The following is an 18,363-nucleotide window of genomic DNA, read 5'->3' on the forward strand; positions in this document are numbered from 1 at the left end:
ACTTCACAGGGTAGTTGCTAAATGCTTCAAAAGTGCAACCTCAAAAATGACCACGGAATTGTAACAGCACCTGCAGTTTCAGGTAGAATTTATGGCAGGCCTGCAAGTAGAAAAACATTTGTATCCATGGTCAGCATGCAGAGTGTGTAACCTTGTTGTATGAAGCGTAAAACCTTGCCTCCTGAGCAACTGATTGGGTGGAAGAGAACTTGTTTCTCCACCCACAATGTCAGTTGCCATATAATAAATATGGATGGGAATCCGTAATGGAATGAGCAACCATGTCATGGGAATCCTTAGGTTTGATGCTTGCTCCGCATGGTTGTATAATGACCAAGGAATATGAGACAAACTGGAGAACTCGGTGTTGCAAACACAGTTTGCTCCTGGTGTTCCTCTTTTCCAGAATGATAAAGCCCATAATACGCACTGCTAAACTAATTCAAGAGTGGTTTTAATGAATGCTAGAATGAACTTCTTTATCTAAAATGGTTTCCACAGACACCAGATTTAAGCATCATGGAACCTTTATGGCAAAGCTCTGAAGTGCAGAGTTTGAGATCGGTTTCCACCACCGATCCTTCCTTCAAAGAACTGGAGACTTTTCGTCTCGAAGAATAATATCCCTCTACCCACAGCTTAGGGATATGCATGACAGAAATCAAGGAAGGGCTGAAGCTCTTCTGATGCCAAAGTGTGCCCCTTCTCTTTATTAAGTCCTTAATATACAAATAGTGGTATCCAGAGCTCCAGGTACAGGTGCGGTCACTAAATAAATTCCCTACAGGGAAAAATTTTGTCCACAAAGTAAAATTTTCCTGAATTACCCACATTGCTTACCTGTGTCCAAAAGAAGTATATGAGGGGCACTAGTAAATCGCAGGTGATGTCACTAAGTAAAGTTCTGTAAGGTGAAACAAGAAGTGGGAAATCGGTTCCAGCTTTGGTGGAGATATGTTCAGTGGTGTGCATTTGCATACCAGGCAAATACCCATGCAGCTTTATACAGTACTAGCTTACAACATGGGGTTCTAGAGAGTATTGAAATCGTCAGAAAAAAAAATTGAGATGTCAGGTAATTGACTCTGGGCGTCTCTCTCCTAGGAGTTTCCGCTTTGCTGACGTACTCGCATCTCTTGTGCATTAGCGGCTTAGCGACCATCTTTTTTCAGAGGTCTCGTTTGGCCAACGTGCTTGCCTCGCTTGTGTTATTAGCGGCGGGAGGAAAAGTAAAAGGGATACCGTTTGGCCGATGTGTTCACCTCGCTTCTGTATTCGCTGCTAAGCGAGTGACTCTTCCTTCGGAGGTTTTGTTTTGCCGACGTCCTGGCCTCGCTTGTATATCCTCGGAGGTGGGGCCCTTAGCCCGACTCCACCTCTCACTTCCGGGAAGGACAGACACACACAAACACTTCCACACGCAGACGTTTATATAAGATAGTCGATTGGTAGGCATCTTCCTGTACCTAAGTTAGTATCTGCATTGAGAACTGCCAAGTCTGGTTTGAGGAAATAGAATGAAAGGAACTTTGGATTTTTAAAATTGACTGACCACCTGATGAATTCAATAGTTCACATAAAAATGCCCCCCTCTAGTAGGGAGCTTATAGGTACTCTTATGTAAACAGATTGGAAACACTATTTTCTATTCATACTTATGAATACTTTGAAATCACTTCAGTTTGTTTGACCCAGTGCCTCCTGACTCATTGGTATGAGATAAAAAAAAAAAAAACCCACATGTGATATACTGGTCAACTTGTCTTTAATTCTAGTTAAGCAAAATGTCGAGCTTTTTGGGTTCCCCTAGACCCAAAAAAAAAAACATACTTTTCGGCCATTTTTGGAATCTGTTTTGTGCAGGAAATAATGACAAAGAATAAACCAATAAGTGTCTTCAGCAAAAATGATCAGGAATTAACGTTGTGCATAAAACATCAGCTGAACCCAAGTGTTCACTCACCTAATGCAATACGAGCGGTCAAAGTCGCTTCTTTTCACAAAATATTTAAAAGAGTAGGGATTCAGTAATTAAAAGCATATGAAGAGTCGCTTTATGATATTTCAAGGTTGCTGATCTCAAATATGCTCATTATATCTCTATATTCGATTCTTTACCAGTGGTACTAGCCCTGTAAGAGTCACTCCAAGAAGGTTAAAAGTGACACATTTCAAACATAAACATGTGGGGTATCATTTGGGACTATTTCAAGATCAGTTATTATGAATGTGATGTTATTTGTCAGTTTCAGTGTTTTACTAGGAATCTTAACCTTCTGTGGACCTTTATCAGCAGGTGAAAAATGACAAATTTGCACTATAATTGAGAATACTTAGACTTTAAACATTTGAATTGAAGCACACATTTTAATATTTCAAACTAGGGGGCTTCGCCTCCTGCTCGCTGCGCATGACAACCTGCGCTATGCACCAGCCACTTCGCATGTCTGCTGCTCGCGTATGTGGATTTCACTTTCACCAAACAACAAATCTTTGAATTCTCGCAGATAGGCCTCTTCATTGGGAAGAAACCCTACTTCTCCTTGATGGCAACACGAATGAGACGATCCACAAGTCTCCTACTTGTTTAAAGCCAAACAATATCTACATACTTCTGTCACATCACCTATGTCCATAAATTCAGTCTCTTTTTGCTGTTCCGTTATTTCAGCGAGTAATCATTTCTGTTTGTTAGCGCTAATGTGATCTTTACTGTCAGTTTTTTGAGACTTTCAAATTTTAGTACTTTCATAATCTCTAACCTGCTCTACATGTGTATCGCACCAACATTTTTGAACCTCTTTACGACATTCTACTTTGTCTTCTACTCTTTGTCTTTTATTTATGACCCCTCTTGGAGCTGAGAGTGCAGGAATTGTGTCTGACAATAGCATTCACACGAATGAGAAGTGATTGGACCGTGGGCGTGGTTGTAAATGTTTGAGAGGAGGGTGGGACTTGTCAAAATCTCTTGGCAAAAAGTCTCGTCTCGCGGGACCTGAAGTTATCTCCGAGAAAATCTCATCCCAGGATTTCCTTTTATAATAGAGAGAGATTTGACAAAACTGTTCTTGTTTGCTATGCACTTCTACCTCATGAAGTAAATCATCACATTTATTATGAATTCCTCAAGTTAGGCAGGCTTATGCTGATTCTGAGTTTTTTTATTTCTGTCAATGCAACAAACTGGTCTATTAAATTTAACTGGGATATTTTCCTTTACATAATCCCAGCTCCAAAATATATGCTTTTTAACCCACCATCCACATTTTCTTTGAGGTTTAAGACACTACTTGGAAAGACAGTTTTTATAATGAGGCATTTACTAATTTTTATGCTAGTGCTGAATAGATTTACATTTTTATGAGTAGCTGGATTGAAACATTTCTTGCAAAAATAATTAGAACCACATCAGGACCGGGATGTCCACACCCACACCCTACTTGTGCATTAAGAGAATGAGAATAAGGTAATTAGGAAATGGGATGCACTGAGCGGTTTTAATTTCTTTTTCGTTTATATGCATGTATAAATCATATCTTTCTTATGTAGCAAGGCAATCTCTTGATATTTTTGGTATATTGTTCACTGCTTGTTTTCCTGTTTAATTATTTACAAAATTTGGTACAGTATAAAGAACTTGGCATATCTCAGTCTAAGAAGAGTGCAATTTTGCTTCTTTGTAAAAACTGCCCAGTTAATGCCAGAGCATATTTATAAATGCCACCAGAGGTTAGTAGTACTGGAGCCTCCTGTACTTAAACACAAAGATCTGTAGACATTTTTAAAGCATTTTTTCAGGTACTCTGAGCTGGAAGAAGTGGCTAAAGTAGGATGCCCAGTTAGTGTCTTTGCCAGAAGATTTTTGGATTAGCCGCATTAGTGTTGCATAATGCTGTAAATGAGCTTTGTTAATTGTCTTTTAGCAGGAAATAATTAGTGTTTAGTGAATCATTTTCTATCCTGAACATTTCCTGTGTTATTCTACAGCACTTCTGCACAGATTGAGGATGTTCTTGCCATCTTCTGTGTGCCCAAGCATTGAGCTGATTGCCGACCTACACAGTTGGTGCATCACTGTGTTTGAGCACATTGCCGCTGTCAGATGATTATTTTAATTTCTCATGTTTATTACCAGCAAGCACATTATGCTTTGAAATAAAAACGTGAAAAGCACTAATGCAGTCTGTTTAGATACATTCAACCTGACTTTCAAAAAAAAAATTACTGTGTACTGAAGGAAAGTAGTGCTTTCATCTTGATACTTAGCAGGGTAAGGCAATTCAGCAAAGTTCTTCCTTGGAAAAATATTTTCAGCAGTGAAACGCAGTCACTGCAGCTCAGCCAGCTCTTGTGACTTTCCAGCTGCTTTAGTTATAGAGATCACCAGCACCTTGTAATGAGACCATTCCTGGTTAGCTCTACTTATTATGGAGGGGTGAGGATAGTGAAAAAGTATGTCTTTGTTGTCTCTGTGTGTGTGTGTGTGTGTGTATATGTGTGTGTATGTATATATATATATATATATATAAATACACATACACACCCTATATATATAATATATATATATATAATATATATATATATATATATATATATATATATAGGGTGTGTCAAAATTATCTTAACACTAATGGTACTGCTATGTATATACTTATATACAATTTTTCTGGACAATGTATGTGCCACATATGGTATACATGTCGAATATGATGGCGAAAAGGGTTGAGACAGTCCTGTAAATCATCTTGCACATCTGAAGTGTGTTTAGTGAATAAATTGTTTCACCCATTCAAATGTTAAGATAATTTTGACTTGCCCTCTGTGTGTGTGTGTGTATATTTTATATATAAATGTCTACACGTGGAAGTGTGTGTGTGTGTCTGTCCGGCCCGGAAGTGAGAGGTGGATTCAGGGAAAGGGCAAAGAGGAAACGGAAAACTTGCTTAGCCGCTAATAGCACAAGCAAGGCCAGCACTTCAGCAAAACGAAACCTTGGAAGAAAGACAAAGTTGCTTATCCGTTAACAACTGCAAAACGGTATCCTTTTTACTTTTCTTCCCGCCAGTAATACACAAGCGATGCGAGCATGTCGGCAAAACAAATCCTCCCAGGAGGGAGATGCCCAGAGTAGTTCCTTTCAATTACCTGTCATCTCTACATTTCAATTTTTTTTCTGACAATTTCTTTAGTTTCTAGGACCCCGGGCTTTTTACCACACTGGCTTACACGGCTAGTACTGTATATATCTCTATATATTGTCAATAGATGGATGCTTGAGGGCGCTGTTGCCCTGTGAAACCCAACAGACAGATACCGACACAGGCTTGAAAGCTCCCAGAAGTATTTTAATTTTCTTCCTTAAAGTGTCCCAAAGCACCTCCACCACCATAAACACAATCAATAAACACAATAATACATATAATAAATCCTCCTCTTCACCCGGCAGCTCCGTCACACTTCCTCCCAATTCGGGCTCGCCTGCTTGGTCTTCACCAGTCCTTTAAATATTCCTTGACCCGGAAGTGCACCTGTACTTCTGTCCATGTGTTTCAGTAGCACTTCTGGGTCAGATGAAGACTTGTAATTTTCTTCAGCCCAGAAGTACTTCTGTTCCTCCGTCCCCGTGACTTGGGAGTGCTTCCGGGCTATATGGGAAACAAAAATCCCCTCGTCTCCCTGCAGTGTCACACGGTGGCCCCCAGGGTACCCAGCAGGGTTGTGAAGCCAAACTCCATCTTCCATGATGCCCTGCGGGAATCCGGGGCACCTCTAGGCTGTAAGGAAGACGCCAGCTAGCGTCCTGGATGTGTTGGCCAGGATGAGCTGCCGGCCGTCCATCACAGTATGTATGTATGTGTGTATATGTATTTTGAGGTTAGCGAGTTGAATGTCACAGCTGAGCATCAAAAACGCGTATGATACTTGAGAGCTTATCCAGTAAGTTTACTTCTGAAGACCTTTAAGCCATGCTGCTTGTAATTATGTCAGTTCTGGCACATTAATCTATTTGCAGCATCTGCTTTGTCCATAACCGCTTCAAAAGGGTCTTTTTTGACAGCATCCGGTAAAAGGAAGGAAACAACAGTGAAAGAGGTGCTAGTGGATCTTCCAGCATGCTCATGCATACATACACACTGGGCCAATTTAGAGGTGCAAGTCAGTATTATTATTTGTAATTTTGGAATATGATAGAAATGTATCTGGCGACTGAGGGAGAATGTGCCAACTCCACACAGTCTTGGGGCTGGTATTTGAGCCCAGTTGTTTTTTCTTTATTTTGCAAACCTGCTAATTTAAGAAGTGTTGGCACCAAAACATAAGTGACCTATATATGTTGTATCCAGAGCTACGGTACTCAGGTGTTGGATGAGATGGCTAGAGTGAGGAATTCCACAGAAGCCAAAAGGTTAAAGAAGACGTAGTGCTGACGGCCTTACACTTTCTCATGAATATCTTCAGTGACCGTCTTTAAACCCAGCCTGGCTGGCAAGATTTGCACTTTTTTTGTTTCCTTCTTCATCTTGTGGTGTTATAATTGATCAGTTCACCAATATTTGTATTTGTGTCTTGGATTTTTTTGTTAGGAACATGATTAAATTGAGCAGACAGTGGCATATTTTGGCTGAACTGAGTTGCTGATGCTAACGTTACAAAGTGCTTGCAATTGTTTATCAGAATCGTTGTCATTTTTGGACAGCCTTGGGAGAGCAAAGCTCTCCCTTCCCCACTTATCATTGAGTCGTAGACTGGATATATTCAGGAGGCAGAAATGTGTGATTTGCTCACTGCATTTAATGATTTACTGTGGGAGTCTTCGTCTTTAAATTTAAGGCGTCTGTCAATGTGATTATTCACTTAGCCTGTCAATCAATATTTTCTCTAGAGCCTCTTTTGATGTTTTGCGGTTTGAAGTGGCATTTGTCTACGGTAAAAGACATCTTACTTAGCATATAGATAGGTTAACTGACTAGCCTTAATGTTCTACAGTAAACCAACAACTGTGTAAGGTATTACAAAAAAAGAATTATCACTGGAAATGTTAGGGGATGATGGTGTAGAGGGAGAAGTATTGAACTTTCTTTAAAGGTTAAAAAATAAATATATCAGGTTTGAATCGAGTCCTCTCTTTAGTAAAATGTTTTACATTGTTGACCTGAGGTCACCTTCTCCATCCAATGTGTTGCCTTTATATTCCACCTACTCAGTAAGTTCTACCACTTAGTGTGAATAATAGTTTTCTCTCTTTTTTTTATCTTTACAGATTATGTTTTCTTTGAAAACTCCTCCAGCAACCCCTACCTGATCCGAAGAATTGAGGAGTTAAATAAGGTACTGATTGTTGGCACAGCATTCTCTACTAACTGCTGAGAAGCAACATGCACATAAAATTACGATTTACTGAAAATTTATACAGAATTAAAATTCTTTTCCATCCTGTGTTGTGGCCATGTGTTGTGCTCCAGAGCTAAAGACAAAGGGATTGCTCCTTTACCCGTCAACCCTTACTGATGGGATGCAAATGCCACAATTGTTCAGAGTCGTTTTTTTTTTTTAGAACAGATGCCTTAATAGCATGCAGTTCTTGCACATCTACTGTTAATTGGTAATAGAAATGAGTAAGATTCATGTCACGTGTGCAACAAAACATTCAAAATCTGAATCAGCAGTGGCATATTATGGCTAAGAGCCTGCTTTACTTTCTGTAGAAAATGAAAGATTTGAACAACTAAGGTTCTTTTAGGCATTGGTGAGACAGGGTTAAAGACCTGGAAACATCTCATGGTAAGCTATAAGAGAGGCAGTGAGAATCTATGAAATATGTGGATTAGAAAATTGGTAAGCATTTACCTGTTTTGTTATGCTGCTTGTATTCTGAGAAAATATTGAATGACTGCCATGGAAGTCTTTTACATTCCATGATCTCACGGTATACTTCTTGATTGAACGTCTTCTTGTGCAGTGCCATGTACTGTAAGAGCAAGATAGATGATGAAATAACCAAGTCAGCAGCATCTTGAGTAGTGCCTTTGAGTCTAAGACCTGGCACCTGGATGAAAAAAAACTTCAGAAAATTGTTTCTCAAAGCTTTTCTTGCATGTGAGACACTGAAAGACAATCGTTTTTTTAAAGACTTTATACTGCTAGAATGTTCATTGTTGTTCACTATAGTGCCTGGGTATAAACTTTTGGAATTTCTTTACAAAAGACTATGGAATGTCCGAATAGGCCTAGTAGCGTATTATAGCATCTCTGACAACCAGGATTAATTGGATGAATGACTTGAGGATATCTTTTTGAGCAGTGACTTGTCGGTAATTAGTGGTTGACTTCAGGTAATCCTGCAAAACCTGTTAAGTTTTTTTGTTTTTATCTTTGTAGTTTCGCTTTATTTTACAGTTTGAATGAATATTTGCTTACTGTGTTTCTGTCTTATTTCAGTTTTAATCTTTGTTTGTGTGTGTTTAATTCCTCGTAATTATGTGTATTAAGCAAAATAAAGCTGATCTTGATGATCAACTTGAGTTGCTTAGAATGTGAGTGTCAGTTGTTTGTGCATATTAAGAAGCAAGTTTCTCATTGTGGTAGAATCAGAGGGTAATCTCTCTCTCTTTCTTTATATAAAAATACATATATATGTATATATACTTAGCAAAAAAAGAAACGTCCTCTGACTTTCAACTGTTTTTACTTTCAGTAAACTTAATGTGTAAATATTTGTATGAACAGTAAAAGAGTCAACACCATAAGACATAAACTAAAAATGTTTCACAATGTGTCCCTGAATGAAGGGAGGCTCAAAATCAAAAGTACCAGTCAGTATGTGGTGTGGCCACCAGCTGCTTGAAGTACTGCAGTGCATCTCCTCCTCATGGACTGGACCAGATTTGTCAGTTCTTGCTGTGAGATGTTACCCCGCTCTTCCACCAAGGCACCTGCAAGTTCCTGGACATTTCTGGGGGGAATGGCCCTAGCCCTCACCCTGCGATCCAACATGTCCCAGACGTGCTCAATGGGATTGAGATCCGGGCTCTTCCACTGCGAGGATGATCAGCTGTCCTTCCTGTCTTCCTGTAGCGCTGTCTTAGGCGTCTCACAGTGCGGACATGGCAATTTATTGCCCTAGCCACATCAGCAGTCCTCATGCCTCCCTGCAGCATGCTTAATGCACGTTCACGCAGATGAGCAGGGACCCTGGGCATCTTTCTTTGGGTGTTTTTCACAGTCGGTAGACAAGTCTCTTTAGTGTCCTGCGTTTTTAGAACTGTGACCTTAAATGCCTACTTTCTGTAAGCTGTTAAGGTCTTAACGACCATTCCACAGGTGCATGTTAATTAATTGATTATGGTTAATTGAACATGCATGGAAAACATTGTTTAAACCCTTTACAATGAAGATCTGTAAAGTTATTTGGATTTTTAAAACATTGTTGAAATACACAGTCCTGAAAAAGGGACGTTTCTTTTTTTGCTGAGTATATATATGTATGTTGCATAGTTTACTCTCAAATAATGCGTGTTTTGCCCTTATCTGGGCTCATCAGGCGTACACACTCCACTGCTCCCCTTGCAGGGATTGAACCTCAGATGTTGGCATCAGAGAAAAAGTCAATTTATGCTGCGCCATGGCGTGTGGTTCGTTTATTTGACAGCCTGTATATCGGAGTAATTATATTCATTTTATATATATCTATATCTATATATACAGTATATATACAGGGAGTGCAGAATTATTAGGCAAGTTGTATTTTTGAGGATTCATTTTAATATGGAACAAACACAGTGCTATCAGTCAATCCAAAATGTTAATAAACCTGAAACCTGAATGTTTCACAACGGAAATGTGAGTGTGAACATCATCAGGGGAATACATATGTGCGCACAATTATTAGGCAACTATTAGTGTGCAGATTTATTATGCAACTAAAGGAAAAATGAAAATTTTCCCATCTAACTTGTTTATTTCCATCTGTTATAGTGAGAATAATAAACAAACACCTCAAAATTTACAAATAAACATCTCTGACATTTAAAAAAAAATAAATCAATCAATCAATGACCAATATAGCCACCCTTCTTTCCAATAACAGTCATAAGCCTTTCCATTCATGGAGTCTGTCAGTTTCTTGATCTGTTGACGATCAGCTTTTTGTGGAGCAGTGACTACAGCCTCCCAGACACTCTTCAGAGAGGTGTATTGTTTTTCTCCCCCGTAAATCTAGCGTTTAAGAAGTGCCCACAAGTTCTCGATAGGGTTTAGGTCAGATGAGGAAGGGGGGCCATGTCATTATTCCTTCATCTTTAAGGCCTTTACTGGCTGGCCACGCAGTGGAGAACTTCGATGCAAGTGATGGAGCATTGGCCTGCATAAAATTCATGGTCTTTTCCTGTATCACTGTTTGAAGAAAGTGTCTTGAAAAACTGGCAGTAGGTTTGGGAGTTGATTTTGAGTTCATCTTCAATGCAAAAGGTCCAACTAGCTCATCTTTAAAAATACCAGCTCATACCAGTACCCCACCCCACGTTGGAGTGGAGCTCTGTGCCCATTACTGATCCACAGGTCCATCCATCTGGTCCATCAAGAGTCACTCTCATCTCATCGGTCCATAAAACCTTTGAAAAAATCTGTCTTCAGATATTTCTTGGCCCAGTTTTGACGTTTCAACTTATGTTTCTTGTTCAGTGGTGGTTGGGTTTCAGCCCTCCTTACCTTGGCCATGTCTTTGAGCACTGAACACCTTGTACTTCTGGGCACTCCAGGTAGGTTGCAGCTCTGGAATATGAAAGTACTGGAGGATAATGGGTTCCTGGTAGCTTCACGCTTTGATTCTTCTCAAATCTTTGGCAGCTAATTTGCGTCTTTTGTTCTCAACACGTTTCTTGCGACCCTGTTGACTATTTGCAACAAAATGTTTGATGGTTCTGTGATCACACACCAATATCTTAGCAATTCCAAAAGTGCTGCATCCCTCTGAAAGACTTTTACAATTTTTGACTTTTCAGAGTCAGTTAAATCTCTTTTTTGGCCCATTTTGCCCGAGGAAAACTAGCTGCCTAATAATTCTGCACACCTTGATATAGGGTGTTGATCTCCTTAGGCCACACCCTCCCTCATTACACAAATACACATCACCTGGCGTGCTTAAATCCAATAAGCATTCAAGTTAATACAGCTTGGAGTTGGAATATACGCATTAAAAATGATGATATGGTCAAAATACTCACTTGCCTAATAATTGTGCACACAGTGTATATATATATATATATATATATATATATATATATATATATATATATATATATATACATACACAGTACAGGCCAAAAGTTTGGACACACCTCCTCATTCAATGTGTTTTCTTTATTTTCATGACCATTTACATTGGTAGATTCTCACTGAAGGCATCAAAACTATGAATGAACACATGTGGAGTTATGTACTTAAAAAAAGGTGAAATAACTGAAAACATGTTTTATATTCTAGTTTCTTCAAAATAGCCACCCTTTGCTCTGATTACTGCTTTGCGCACTCTTGCCATTCTCTCGATGAGCTTCAACAGGTAGTCACCTGAAATAGTGATCTCTCTCTCTCTCTCTCTCTTTTTTTATATATATATAATTTATTTGTTTAACGTGTGTATGCCTTTCACAAGAGAACTACTTAATGGATTTAGATTGTTTTTTTTCCTATAATTTGTTTGAACATTGTGGTTGATTTTGCAACCTCTCTCATTGCTGTAAGTATTGTAGTTTGGTTGCGGTACAAATTTATTTGCGCAAATCCGAGAGAGACACAGCAGGGCCATCCTCACTCACGCGCCAGACTTGGGGCATATCTTACATCTGTTTAGCTAGCGAACGGGAGAACTACTTAACGGGTTTAGATCAGGTTTTTTTGTAGAACTTGCTTGAACATTCCAGTTGATTTTGCAACTTCTCTCATCACGCTTTGAATCATAGCTCGCTTGCAGGATCAGTATATTCGCGCTTATCCGAGACAGAGGCTGTGGGCCGAGGAGAGGGGGAAGAGTGACGTCAGGAGTGGAGAGTCAGTCTACCTCTGTGCTTTGGAGTGTAACTTGCCTCCACTTAGCTATCAATACCTTTTTGTTTATTGATTTATAAAGTTTGTCCTGTTTTACTACTATGTGGATGGAGCCGCGGGGAACGGCTAGTATGTTATAAAAATCAAAGAAATGTATGGTGATAAAGGTTCGGGGCTGTGAAGAGAAATCAATTGTCTGATTTGTCATAAGGCAAGCTGGCGTTCATCTGGGAAAGGGTGGCACCCTTCATCCTTGAAGGTGGTCGGTATACAGCATGCCTCCTTCTGGGTGACATCATTTTTTTCCCCCTCCATAAAGGGTGTGTCAGGATGTCACTTTTTCAGTGACGTCATCACATGCCTCTCTAGTTTAGGAAGGGAAAAGGAGATTTAATTACTGCCCACTCTCTATTTCTCTGTGTCTTTACAGCAACTATTCTTCAAATCACTCCCCATGCTTGTGTGTGTGTTTGACATTGCAGAGAATATTCCAGAAAATCTCTGATTATTTAGGATAATTGTTCTTTTCAAGAGAGAAAAAAATAAGCTTACAAATAAATCTATTTAAAGAGAATGTAAGAATCTGCTAAAAACAACTGAGAGAAAGACATAACAAGTCTTAGAAATGACTGTATCCTTTATCTCTACCTGCTTGGTCTACTTCAGAGTCTGGCAGGATTTGGCTCAAGGCAGGATACAATATTAGCCAGGGCACATACACATACCCACTCTCATTCATGGTAAGTCACTTTAGAGTTGCCATTTAACCTATCCTGCATGTCTTTAGGCTGTACAAGGTGACGAAAACCCACACAATTATGAGGAGAATGTGCAAGTCCAGCTCCTGCAGTACTCTTGACTGTGATTCAAACCCAGTACCTGGAGCTCTGAGGCAGCAGCACTAAACACTGTACCACCACGCCAAGCAAAATGCTCCTGGAATATTGGTGAAAATGTGCAAAGTGAAGAGGTACACCCGGAAAGCACAAAATTGAATATACTGTATAAAATCCCGGTTTCTCTTTCACTCATTTAAAACAGTAAACTCTTACTCAGTTTTAACATTTTCGGTGTCTTCTATCATACTCTCTTTGACTATTATACGCAGCAGTCTAGCAGTTTAATGCTGCAGATTGTTTTTTCATGTGGTCTTACATCTTTGCATAACATTTCAGCCTAATGTGGTGCACACACAAACAAGCAGTCGAATTTACCGTCTCTTGATTTATGCGCCTGGATCGTTCATCAATTATGGGCAGGCTAAATGTTGCACAGTAAAATGCTGAGGGAAATTGTCTTGCAAATTCTGTACTGCAGTACTTGTAAGTGATGCTACAGTGAGTTTTGCAGTTAAGTACCTTGTTGACTGTGCCATATTTTAAAATAAATAATTTGTGCTCATTCTTTTTATGCTTTTTTAAAAATGTGGCCATTGGCTTTTGTATCAAAACACAGTATGTCTATACATTGATGAATGTATGAATATATACATCTAAAGGAAGGTGCTGATCCTGCCTCTGTTCCTCTCTTGGCTTTGATGGGGTGCTTTTGAACATTCTGGGATATTATGCAACATTGAAAGCTCGTAGGACCCAGTAGTTTTAAAGTGAAAAGCCATGCAGCTGCAAGTAAATGCATTATTTATTCACACCAGACATGAAATCTAAAATAACAAAGTATAATTCTGGCTACCCAGCTTGAAACGATAGTTATTGGAAAAGAGCTAAGCCTTTTTTTCATATTTTCAATAATAGTTTTCCATTTCACACTGTCTGTCTGTCTTATTGATCTTCCCAACTGATAGCAGCAGCACATGACTTATGCATTTTTGAATTTTATGTTTTGCTATAAGATGCTGAGTGTAAAAAAAAAATAAACACATTTATTGGTTCTAAAACAACAAATAGAATCAAAGGTTTTAGGACAGATCTGGCTTGTCAATGTTTGAATTACATTGATGAGTTCATGGCAAGTTCTAAGAATATCTGAACAGATTACCATAAAGAGTATTTGATTTTTTTCAGTTTGAAATAATGTTGAGCATCCAGTTGAGCAAGGTAAGTCTTTGTGCAAGTGGTGTCGTGTAGAATTTTCCAACCATTTTTTTTCATAGCACACTTTTATCCCCATATGTTAAGGTTTTAGGTGTGTTTTTTTTTTTTTTTTAATATAAAATGAATACTCCACCCAAAAATATTTTTATATGTTGCTTACTTCATGTAGTTTATAGTGACGGTCAAGAAAAAATGTTTATCTCAAGTTTAATTGCAAAATGGAGACATAAATGTTTGATGTAATAGAAGCCAATCGTGACCAATGTGGATTATTCTTGTCTCATAATCCAAATGTCAGTTATCCTGGAAACTAAACCCTCATGGGATTGACCGTTTTTAATTTAACACCTGCCATTGCCCCTGATTTGTTGGCTGAGAGTCCTGTCTTCAATTTAAAAAGTGACTCCCATGAGGGTTTAGTTTCCTGTTTATGATGTGCTGTGATTATTCTGTAAGTGTATATTTATCAACATTTTAGCAATGAAGCGTGCATTTTGGGCAACTGGATAACTGACATGTACTGTAGATTATGTAATATGAGTAATAGGAATTGTTTTTTTTCTTTTTTTCCCCCCCATGGTTTTTTTTTTTTTACGTTGTTTGCCATTGTACAGTATTGGCCGCTATTGCCTTCTATTATATCATAAACTTTTTTCTCTTCATTATGAATGAAATGGTGCTGAGGTGTCATCTATTCCAGTGCTGCACTCGGGTCCTAATTTGGGATCCTGAGGTGGTTTATCGTGGGGTGGGTGTAGCAACGCGCTGTATCAGTGCATGCTCCCAACCTCTCTCCTCACTACAAAGTACATGGAGTAAATAACATATAAAGCATATTATTTTTGGATGGATATTTGTAATTTTTTTTTTTTTTTACATTTTTGTAATATTCAATATATTTTAAGTATTTTGTGACCAATGCTGGACAACAACAAACAATATGAAAAACCTCCATGAAAAAGTTTCGCATTATTTGTGTCATATCATGCAAATATAAAGACATCCAGTCGTATGCTCATAACATGCATAACACATGCACTTTTTACTAAAGCATTGCCAAACCAATAGCTCCAACAAAATGAAAGTAGTCCATAAACAGTAAGCCTGTTCACAAGGGATTGTGCTTTTTATTTGAAGACAGGACTCCTGACCAATGAATGGGAAAAGATGCAGGTCTTCAGTCAAAAAGCATGATCTGGATTATGCAACACGAGTAATGTGAGAATTTTTTCATGGATGTTTTTGATATTATTTGCTGTTGCCCAGCATTGATCACCAAAGACTCCAATTCTATCAGAAAAGTTATCTCTGTATTCTGAGAAATCATGAGATTAAACATTTTTCTCAGCCATCACTAAAAAAAACCCCATGGGGTAAAATCTAATTTTTCAGTGAAGTATTCCTTTAAAAGTGTGAGATATTCCCAAAACATCCATCCATCCATCCATCCATTTCCTAACCCGCTGAATCCGAACACAGGGTCACGGGGGTCTGCTGGAGCCAATCCCAGCCAACACAGGGCACAAGGCAGGAACCAATCCTGGGCAGGGTGCCAACCCACCGCAGATTCCCAAAACATGTTACCTAGCAATGTAGTTACTTGATGACATCTCACACAGTTGGATGACAACACGTTTTTGTCAAAGAGAGCTACATTCGCCATTGTAGACAGCATAATTCCTAGTAGCCACAGTTTCCTTTCTCACTTTTAATTTTAATGCATGGCCTGTTTTTTTTTTCTTATGCAGTGACATATGTTATAAAAGCCTTGACTATATCATTTTGATATATATATATATTTTTTTTTTTGTTCATTTTGTCTTGACCATTTTGATACTTTGACTTAAGGTGCCATATGTGAATGGCATTTTCAGGATGTTTAGACTTCTGATATTTAGAATTCTCCAAGTTTGTTAGTACATTGTTTTTTATACCATGTATACCCGTATGGTTTCTTCTGTAATCAAATGGGCTTTGATTACTCAATCGATTGATCAAAATAATTGGAGCAGTTTTGAGGAGAACAGGCCATTATTATCCATAAAGTTTATTATTTGATAGAAGAAAAACTGTGTTTTTTTTGTTTTGTTTTTTTTTCTTCATTTATATTTGAAGCTTACAGCCACTATTGGCAAAAAATCTAATAAAAAATAAAAACACCAAGCTTAACCAAGTTATTTTTCCAGTTTGTCGCTTCATTTATAGAATTCAAAAATTCTTTGAAATTGATTATGGAGTTGTGAAAATATTTATTTGCTCTAGACTTGAGAGTACCTCTTTTTCTAGTGTTGCAGTATTCCGTAGAGAGAAGGCAAGCCAGTCTGATGATGCGGCTGTTGCAGTAGTGCTTTGATAGGAAGTTCCCAGCTAGACAAATGTGGAAAATTTGTCCTTAATTTGTTTGATTTTTCACAACTGAGGTGGAGCTATTTTTCTCTTTCGGGAGTAGCTTTCCAAGGTATATGAAAATTTCACTCTTTCAGCTTGAATTTGGTGTTCTTGCTCAATATTTCAAGACTACTGCAGCATCAAAGCCAAATCTGCGAGGCTGTAGGAGAGTTTTTATCCCCAAGCTGTTAGACTCCTTAACACCAGGCTGCCCCCTGGGACCTTCCACACGGCCTCAACCACCACTAAAAACAGAACTTTTATACATGAAAACCACTATCCAGCTAAGAACTGAAAATCTCATACTGACCTCTAAGGATTTATGAAACATTCTGACCTGTCATTGTTTACACACGTCTTAAACAACTATTATCATACACTGATAATTTCTGTATTATCTATATCTATTATTTATTTACTTATTATATTACATATCTTACACATCAATATTGCTGCTACTTGTTTGTCCTATCTTTGCACAATGTCTTGTTTGTGTTTTAATTATAAATTTTAAAATTTTTATTCTATTTTTAATTTACTATTTGCATATCATGTTGTTACACTGTGGACCCTGAGCTTCGCAATTTCGTCTATCTGTATACTTGTATATGGTTGAGATGACAATAAAGTTCACTTTGACTTTTTTGACTTTGATTAGAGTGAATTTCATCCTTCCTTGTTTGACCAAACAACATGCAACATTATTCTTCTCCCTCACTCACTACATTATTATAGTGCTTCCAGGTATTTATTATTAAAAAAAAGACTCTGCTTGTTCAAGCACAGAATTAGCATTAATAAAATGATGTATACTTTGTAATTTCTGCAGTGACCTGGAGTTAGAATTAGGTTCCCATACCTGTTGCTTGTCATAAGGGCAAGTTATTTAGGTTGGCATCTGGAAGAGTATTGATAAAAAAAATGATCTGCTACACTGTTTTCATAATATTGGGGACAACTGGCCAACCTGGGTTAGCCTAGTCAATGGCTGCTAAAGAAATAGTTAACCAAAAAATATATATATTTTTTTTATATGTTACATACCCTCCTTCCATTTCATTCAGTGGTCAAGGATCCTGTCGTCAATTCAAAAGTATGACCCTGTGTGAATGGGCTTCCTGTCCGTGGACTGCTTTCATTTTTTGGAGGCATGGCCAAATCTAGAAAGGGGCAGGTTTGGGTGATGCCCACCCAAATTTATGCTCTGCTTATCCAATTGGTCAACTATATTCTGCACCATTTGAAAATGGCAATCACAAGTATTTACTCTACTGTCACAGCTTTCTAATATCTGATTTACTGACTCAGTAGAATAAATAATGGTGCTGCCTTGACCCTCTAATGTCATTTTGCAGAGTATTTGTGGGTGCCTGTTATTTAGAGGAGAATATTTGTGCATTCTTAATAAAGCTTTTTTGTTAGAATTTCTGTTATTGTTGCTGTAGTTTGTTTTAGTGTTGGGTTAAATAAGAATAAGTTTTAATATTATCGTTAGCTTGCCTGCTCCCTAGGGCACTGTTTAAGTATTCAAAATTACACATTTACAAAAGTTCATATTAGCGCTTCATTTAATCAAAATTACCTGGTTAGAGCCTGTGCTGGGCATCCCTTAACGAAGCCATAATCACCATACATTGATTTTTGGTTCCCAGATCAAAGCTTGTTACCAGCAGTCCGAGCACAGCTGCTGTTAACTCTAACATCTAGGCTTTGGGACTGACACCTTTAGATCAAGTGGACAGTTCGTGCAGTAAAGCTGCACTTTCCCTTCCAGTTTTGCACAGTGCAGGTAACTGTGTAGTTCTTGCTGCTGAAAATGATTAAAGTGATCTGAATAACCGCGAACCATTTCAACCAATACTCAAAGTCTTTCATT

At 38.3% G+C, this 18,363-nt stretch overlaps 1 protein-coding gene across 1 annotated transcript in view; it reads left to right on the forward strand.

Annotated features, from left to right (window-relative positions):
• Positions 1 to 18,363, forward strand: part of mta3 (metastasis associated 1 family, member 3) — a 72,688-nt gene that overhangs the window by 14,230 nt on the left and 40,095 nt on the right. The window contains exon 2 of the mRNA XM_039738321.1: positions 7,265 to 7,332. Within this exon, the coding sequence (XP_039594255.1) occupies positions 7,265 to 7,332 (68 nt within the window). The remainder of the gene's footprint in view (positions 1 to 7,264; positions 7,333 to 18,363) is intronic.

The sequence above is a fragment of the Polypterus senegalus genome, chromosome 16 (assembly GCF_016835505.1).
Source record: "Polypterus senegalus isolate Bchr_013 chromosome 16, ASM1683550v1, whole genome shotgun sequence".
Taxonomy (NCBI): Eukaryota; Metazoa; Chordata; class Cladistia; order Polypteriformes; family Polypteridae; genus Polypterus; species Polypterus senegalus.